This window comes from Chlorella variabilis (genome assembly GCF_000147415.1).
Source record: "Chlorella variabilis unplaced genomic scaffold CHLNCscaffold_37, whole genome shotgun sequence".
NCBI lineage: Eukaryota > Viridiplantae > Chlorophyta > Trebouxiophyceae > Chlorellales > Chlorellaceae > Chlorella > Chlorella variabilis.
The window spans coordinates 75,476-83,675 of NW_005435051.1; the positions used below are offsets into that span (position 1 = coordinate 75,476).

Sequence of the window (8,200 nt, forward strand, 5' to 3'; positions counted from 1 at the left end):
GTGCCGTTCCGGGCCCATGATCTCTCTCAAACCTCGATGCATGGCCGAGGGGCCAATTTCGACATGTTCCCTACATCCCAATAGACACTCCAACGGATGGGATTGGCCAAAACTGGCTTGACACGGGACCGAGGGCGTTTCGCCCGGCCACTGGCAAACGCGGGCCCTGCTCAGCTGCTGGCCTGCTGCTGCCTTTCTGGGCTTGACTATGAGTAATAAATGAATGTATTGGCCAGCGGAATGAGGCGGGGGAGGCTGATCCAGGGTGCGAATGAGCCCCTGCTGGTCAGTCATGTGAAGCCAGGCGGCGGTGCGGCCATGCAGGGGCTGGCGCTCCTGCGGGTTACGTGGGACACAGCGGGCGTTACATCGGGGCGTGGTGATGCTGAGAAGCGCTGTGCCGCCGCAGACGGCCAGGCTCCCCAGCCCTCACGGCATGCAGGTGCTGGCCTGCTAGCCTGAAGCACTCCCAGGGTTCAGCTTTGGCTGTCAACGCAGACCAAAGATCTGGGCAACCTACTTCATTCACCCCCCGTGGTGTGCGCTGAGCAACACGTGGCGCGTTGCTGTAGAAGTGGATAATCTGCTAGAACGTCTGCTAGAACGTTTTGCTAAAGCAGGAGCGTTATCCTAAAAGCAGTGCGTTGCCTTCTGCCGTGGCTACGTCGACCAGATTGATTCATGCTGTGCCCTGCCATGCTGAGGCCTGCCGTGCTGAGGCCTGCCAACTCGTGAGTGCCCAGCCGGCAGCCACCTGCGCCTCCCTTGGCCTCTTCCCGCACGCAGCAAGTGATCTGAGCCCCTCGGCAAACTTAACAGCCACAGCCAAGCGGCGGCGCACCAGCGGCGGGCAGGCGGGCGCGGGCCTCCCTTGCCGGCCCCCCCATGGCGGACGCGCCCCTCCCGACCCCGCACCGCGCCCGCACCGCACTGCTGGCCAACCTGGCTGCGGTGCTGGAGCGGTGCGATGAGCAGATGGTGCCCGCGGTGTACCGCTCCCTGGGCGCCGCCTTCTCCGCCACCCCCACCCAGCTGGGCTATATCGCCCTGAGCAGGGCGCTGGTGCAGGCCCTCACCTCCCCCATCGGCGGCATCGCGGGTGGGCCCGACTCCAGCCTCCCCCTTGCTTGCCCTGTGCTGTGGAACTGGCGGGCGTGTGGGAGCGTCGCACCATCTTCCGCACCCGCCCCGCTGCCCGTCTCAGCCCAACCGCTGCCCCGCCTTCCAACTCCTGCCCACCCCCCCGCCTTGCCCCGCAGGCCACTGCCTGCACCGCGGCCGCGTGGTGGGCTGCGGCTGCCTGCTGTGGAGCGCGTGCACCGCCGCCTTTGCCGCCTGCAACTCGTTGGCGGCGGGGGTTGCCGTGTGGGGCGTCAACGGGCTGGGGCTGGCCTTGGTGCTGCCCAACACACAGGCGCGCCGCGCGGCAGCAGGGCTGTCGTCTGTTGTTCTGTGCCTCGCATATTCATCCACAGTTCAACTCCGCAAAGGAACGTGCGGCACAGAGCCGGCGGGCTGGCGCTTGCGGCCCCATGCGCCCAGCGTGCTTGCCGCCGTGTTTGCTGCATGCCGCCGCGTCATATCCCTGCACAGCCTCATCTGCCACCGTGCCATCCCTTTACCTCCCTTCACCTTCACTCCCAGCTTCATCTTCACCCTACCTTCATTTTCACCTCTACCTTCACCTGCCACCTGGCACCTCCCACCGCCTGCAGAGCCTCACCGCCGACCTCTTCTCCTCGGCGCAGCGCGGCCGCGCCTTTGGCGTGCTGTACCTCACCGCCGCCCTGGGGGGCATGCTGGGGGCGCTGTACGCCACCAACATGAGTGAGGCTGGCTGCCCGCCTGCCTGGCTGCTTGGTGGGGCTGGCTGGCCTGGCTGGCTGGCCAAACGCATGGCCGAATGCCGGGCTGGCTGGCTGAAGGCATGGCTGCCTGGCTGCATGCCTGCCTGCCTGAATGCATGCATGCCTGCTCTGCCTGGCTATGGGTGGTTGGGCTGGCTGGCTGGGTGGGTGCCCGAGAGAGCGAGGCGGGGTCTACCCGCTGTCTCGAGGCGGCTGCGGCCCACCAGGCGGCACAGCCTGCTGCTCGCCCCCGCCTGCAGGCTCGCACAGGCCGCTGGGGCTGGAGGGCTGGCGCTTTGCTTTCCTGTCGCTGGCGGCTGTGAGCGGCGCCGCCGGCGTGGCCAACCTGCTCCTTACAGAGGACCCTCTGTATGAGCGGCGGCGGCGGCGGCAGCGACAGCAGGCCCCCGCTGCCGCCGCCGACGCGCTGGCCGCGGTGGTGGTGGACGGGGAGGCGGCCGCGGCGGGCGGGGAGGCAGGGCCCGACGCGATCGCTGCTGGGAGGGCGGCAGCGGAAGAGGCTGAGCTGGAGGCGGTCGAACGGAGGAGCCCCAGCAGCGACAGGAGCGGCGTGGGCGGCAGGCCGGCTGGCTGGGATGGCGGGGGTAGCCCCGGTGGGCAGCCCGGTGCAGGCAGCTCGCGCGATGGGCCCGACCCTAGACCCCGCCCGTCCAAGGCAGGCTCTCCCTCCGCTCCCGCCTGGCGCCAGCAGCGCGGCGGGTGGCTGCGGACGCCACTGCGGTCGGCCCAGGGGCTGCTGGCGGCTGCGCGGCCGGTGGCCCGGGAGGTGGCCTCGGTACTGCGCATCCCCACCTTCCGAATCATCGTACTGCAGGTGAGCAGCGGTACTGCAGGCCCAGCTGTGGTGCAGCTCAGGTTCAGCTGCTGCCTCGCGCCGCTCCGCTGCCACCTGCCTGTGGCCGGAATGCGGCAGGCCGCGCCGCACTGGACCGTGCAGCGTTGCAGTGCACCCCTGCTCCCCTTTCCGCCACCGCCTCCTCGCCCGTGCCCCCTGCTTTCCTCCCAGCACTTTCTGTCTTTCCTCCCGCGCCGGCTTTCCTCCTGCAGGGCATCATGGGATCCATCCCCTGGTCCGCACTCGTCTTCCTCACCCTCTACTTCCAGCTCCTGGGCATGAGCGACGCGCAGGCATCCGCGCTAGTGGCGCTGTTCCTGGCGGGTGGGCGGGGCGCCCGGGGCGTGCGTGCTGTGCATGTGTGCATGCGTGGATGTGGGGGTGCGTTTTTCCCCTGCGGGCCTATTCCTGGAGGGTGGGCAGGGTGCCTGGTGTCTGGGGCGTGCGTGCTGTGCATGTGCATGTGTGTGCCCCACTTGCATAGGGTACTTGCCTGCCCTGCATATGGCCCTGCTGTTGCCTCCAGCCGCACCGCTCTTGCCCGCCGCTGCCTCCGCTCCCTCCCCCTCGCCGCCGCTCAGGCACCGCGTTTGGCGGGCTGATCGGCGGCTGCGTGGGCGATGCCGCCGCCAAGGCCTACCCCCAGCACGGCAGGATTGCGGTGACGCAGGTGCGCGCCTGCTGCTGGCGGCCTGCCATCCGCAGCAGCAGCACTGGCACGGCGCCCCTTGCAGGCTAGCCACCGCCGCGCCGCCAGCCCACCTCCCCGCCGCCGCCACCGCCGCCTGCAGTTCAGCGTCGGCATCGGCGTCCCCTTTGCCTTCCTGATTTTCAAGGTGCGGCGGAGTGGTGCTTTCCTCAACCTGCCAGCCTGCCATGCCTGCATACTGCATCATCCACCCCCGGCCAGAAGCAGGCCTCCCCGCTGCCCTTGAGCAGGTCGCCGATGGCAGCTGGCTCTCTCCCTGCCCCTGCCCCCGCTCCCCCAACCGGCGTGCAGGGCCTGCCCCGCAGCGGCGGCAGCGGCAACGTGGCGCTCTATGCCGCCGTGCTGCTTGTCTTTGCCCTGCTCAAGGCCTGGCCCGCGCCCGCCTGCAACAACCCCATGTTTGCAGGCGAGTGTCTGCCCTGCGCAGGCGGGTGGTCCTGCTGCGCTGCCCGCCGCGCTCGCTGCATTCGCTGGCTCTGCATGCAGCCATGGCAGAGCCGCCTCCCTCCCTTGCCCCCGGCCCCTGTCATGCAGAGATCGTGCCGCCGCACCAGCGCAACCTCGTGTACGCGTTTGATCGCTGCTTCGAGGGTGCGTGGGCAGCTCAGTGCGTGGGCGGCTCGGCTGCAGCTGGCCCATCTCCTGCTGCTGCCGCTTGCGTCACTCGGGTCTGCGCCAGCCGCAACGCTCAGCTGCCCGATGGCGCCCCCCCACGCCGCCGCCGCTGTGCAGGCGCCATCGCTGCATGTGCCGCCCCGCTGGTGGGCGTACTGGCGGAGCGGATCTTCGGGTTCAGCGGGACGGGCACAGGTGCGGTGTGGGCCTAGCCGGCAGCACCCCGCCCTCCAGAGGCACAGAGCACCGTCAGCAGCAGCTCTGCATCCACGCCGAGCGCCTGCTCTGCCTGCTTGCCTGCCAGCGCGCCAGCCTGGACCCATCTGTGTCACCCAACCCCACACCACCCACGCACGCCTGCCTCGCGCCTGCTCGCATGCCGCTGCCTGCTGCAGTGAGCCAGGACCGGCAGCAGGACCTGGTCAATGCCGCCGCCCTGGGCAACGCGCTGCTGGCCTTCCTGGTGGTGCCCTGGACCCTCACCCTGCTGCTGTACACCGGTGGGTGCGCTGCGGTCACGCTGCGCCACCCTCCTTAGCAGAGCAGCGTGGTGATGTGCGGGCACGTTGCCAGGCCACCCCCCGGCGGTTGTGCTGAGGGTGTGCAGCGTGGCTGCCGGCTGCGCTGATCCAGAGCCGTGGGGGCGCGTCTGGGTGCAGGCCTGCACTGGACATACCCCGCAGACAAGGCTGCAGCGCTGCGGCAGCAGAGCCATGCCCTCAGGTGGGCGCCCGCCCCCTGCCAGGCCTCCCCGCCTCCTGGTGCAGTGCGGGGCAGCTGCCAGCACAAGCAGCACACCTGGGAGTGCTGCCTGGCGAGGGTTCTGTCAGACCGCTGCAAGCTGCATGACCCCTGCCGCCGTTCCCGCAGGGAGTGCTCGCACCCTCTGGAGGAGGAAGGTGGTTCCCGCACGGAGCGCTCGCACCCTCTGGAGGGGGAAGGTGGTTCCCGCAGGGAGCGCTCGCACCCTCTGGAGGAGGAAGGTATGCTGACCGACCGGCTGGGCACCGGCAGCAGCAGCAGCCCGCTCAGCAGCGGCAGCGCGGCCAGCATCGAGCTGCCGCACCACTGCCAGCGCCAGCAGCTGCAGAGGCTGGGCGCGCTGCAGCCTGCAGCCGAGGAAGCCGGCGGCGGCGGCGAGGAGGGGGAGCGCGTCCCGGGGCGCGGCGCCAGTGCCGGCGGTGGCGGGTGAGCGCCGCCAGCGGCCGTCGCCACGTGTCGTATATTGCCACGAGACGCTGGCTACTGATATAGCGTTTCAGTTCGTACTGCTGGTACAGTTAACTGGGTAGACGGCTGACTCCTGTTGGATTGCTGTGGCTGGAGTCGTGTTGGACTCCTGTGCGTACTTGGACTCCTGTGCGTACTGTATAGGTAGGAGTTCAACAGGAGTTCAACAAGATTGTTACAGGATGAGTACAAGATGAGCAAAGGATGAGCACATGAGTTCAACAGGACGAGTACAGGGGAGGCACAGGAGGGGCACAGGGGATGTACAGGACGGCCAGAGGAGGGGCACAACGCTACAACAAAGAACGAGAGCACAACAACATTGTGTGTGTGTGAGCAAGTACAACAGGAGAGAAACCGAAACGGGGGCTGTCCAGTCGCCACAACGCCAGTGCCAGCCTCGCAACGTGCAGTTGGTGGCCTCCGCCAAGCCAGCCATGTGCCATGAATTCATCCATTTTCGAAACAAGGATGGGCTGAATGGTTCTGCAACAAGGGCAGTGGTGCGGGTCACTGGCATTCCAACAAGCTGCTTGCCTCCCTCATGCAAAGGCCGCAATGGATCCTCACTAACATGGGGACAAACTCAGCATCACAATATCAATGCCAGGCTGCAGCCGCCCGCAACAACTCACCTTACGATGCATGCATGTCCGCCGAACGCAGAGCATCCACCCTTGGCAAATGACGAAGTACTCTGCAGCAGCGGGAGAGGGTTGGGGCAGTGTGAGTAGGTGCATGCGGGTGTATACAGCAGCAGCAACATTGGGTCACTGACACACCAAGCAGCATGCGGTATCACATCTTGCAATGGCCTTGATGGGGCCTCGCCGACTGGGGTTTGCTTGTGTGGGCTTAAAGTCTGGTAAAGCAAGAACTAGCTTGCAACATAGACTCCCCGCCGAAACGGGACGGGAACCGGGCGAAAGCAGAGAAAGCAATAAAACAGGGGTGGAGCAAGGCGACATGCAACGCAAGCAGCTGACAGGGCACGCATCGAAACGTGTGTATGACTGGCAAAGTGGCATGGCGCATTGGGGAGAAACGCAACGGTACGGGAGCATGGGCTGGCCAAACGGCAGTGCGGAACGCTAGGTCACTAGAAAAGCAGGGAAAGGCGCACTATGTATGCAATGAGGGCAGCCCCGGCTCGGGGCCGTTGAGAAAGCAGTGGGCGGGAGGGGGGAGGCCCCGGTGTGGGCGGGCCCCATCGAGGGGGGATGGGGCGCGCAAGCGGCCAGATGGGGCGGGGCGCGGGCGGCAGTGGAGTCCTGCGGCTGGGTGGGATATAGGGCAATGAGCGTTGAGCAGCAGTTGTGCGATGAGCAATGAGCAATGAGCAGTGAGCAGCCCCTCCCTAAACAAAGTGAAGCGCAGGACGGGGTCCGGTGGATGGGAGGCAAGGAAACGCGGGGGGTTGCCACGTGCGCTACCGCCGCCGCCGCAGGCAGCACCCCTGCGGCGGCGGCAGCGGCAGCAAGCCGTGGACCCAAACGCCGTGCCGCCGCCGCCGCAGGCAGCACCCCTGCGACGGCGGCGGCAGCAAGCCGTGGACCGAAACTCCGTGCCGCCGAGTCCCGTGGCTGTGGCCGTGGGCTTCTGGCAGGAAACTACGGCCGCAGCTCGGCAGCACGGGGGCGTCGCAGCGTGCCGCCGCCGCCGCGCTGCCCCCCGGGCACGGCGGCGGCGGCAGCAAGCTTGGGCCCAAACGCCGTGCCGCCGAGTCCCGTGGCTGCGACCGTAGACCGTGGGCCGGAAACTGCGGCCGCAGCTCGGCGGCACGTGGTTCTGGTCAAATCGCCAAGCGTGCAGCAGCGCCGAACCACGCTTCCCGGCCTCGGCGCATGCCTTCAGGGGCCCCCTATCGCTGGGCACACCCCTCCAACACCGAACATGCGCCCGGGGGGGAGGGCGGCCCGGGCGGCCCAGGCCAAAGTGGGCCGCCCTCGAGCAAGAGGCGGCCGGGCTGTGTGCTGAATGAATGAATGAATGAATGAATGCCGGGTATGGAAGCGTCAGCCTACGAACCTGAGGCAGGCCTGAGTCTGTGAGATGAACTGCTGGCCTGGTCAGGTGGTTTGCTGCACGCAACGGGGCGCGTGGGAGGTTGGCAGAACATGCAAAGAGGGCAGGGCAAAATGTGCAGCCAGCAGCAGCGCAAAGGTGCAGCCATGCGGTGCAGCTAGGCAGGTGGCTTGACCTCCTGCCGCTGCCCGATTCCTACTGCCCCACACCTGTTGCATTCTTCGACTGAATGGATGCTCTGGCCTTGCCACGGTGCTGCTGCCTGCCAAGCAGCAACCAGCTCAGTCACCGGAGGGCCAATTGGTAAGTGATCACGTGTGCCCCCTGCCCAAGGTATGCTAACGCGGCCTATCATAGCGGGGTGACTGTAACACAACAAGTACGCGATTGTTGATGGAGTCGCAGCAGGCAACTGCAAACAGGGGTATGAAAGGGTGATTGTTGGAACAGCAGCTAGGAGGGGCAGCTAGGGACTGCCCATGTTTATCAACTGACCCTGTTAACCGCGGCTAAGAAAGGCCTTCTTTGAAGGCGCTGGAAAAGGTAAAGGTAAAGGTGGGGAAGAGCCTCCACAGACTTAACTTCCCGGTTTTAACGTCTAGCTTTAGACCATTATTTGATCTGCCCGACGCGCCAAGTGCAGTACCCCCCACTAGTAGTGAATGGGTCCCGGGGAGGCCTGTGCCGAAGCCTTGGCGATAAAGGTAAAGGTAAAGGTAAAGGTGGGGAAGAGCCTCCACAGGCTTAACTTCCCGGTTTTAACGTCTAGCTTTAGACCATTATTTGATATGCCCGACGCGCCAAGTGCAGTACCCCCCACTAGTAGTGAATGGGTCCCGGGGAGGCCTGTGCCGAAGCCTTGGCGATTCTAATAGGCGTTCCCGAAGGAATTGGCTTGGATTGGCGCTGAGCCGGTCA

The 8,200-nt window shown here is 66.4% G+C and overlaps 1 protein-coding gene across 1 annotated transcript; it reads left to right on the forward strand.

Moving 5' to 3' along the window:
- Positions 1–885: 885 nt before the first annotated feature.
- CHLNCDRAFT_141677 (hypothetical protein) lies at positions 886–5,219 on the forward strand (the record flags this gene model as incomplete). Its single annotated transcript, XM_005842918.1, has 14 exons — positions 886–1,099; positions 1,260–1,396; positions 1,716–1,827; positions 2,108–2,418; positions 2,557–2,682; positions 2,916–3,027; positions 3,285–3,373; positions 3,495–3,539; positions 3,704–3,824; positions 3,899–4,003; positions 4,145–4,222; positions 4,423–4,527; positions 4,687–4,750; positions 4,898–5,219. The coding sequence occupies 14 exons, from the start codon at positions 886–888 to the stop codon at positions 5,217–5,219; spliced, it is 1,941 nt and encodes a 646-aa protein (XP_005842980.1).
- Positions 5,220–8,200: the final 2,981 nt, after the last annotated feature.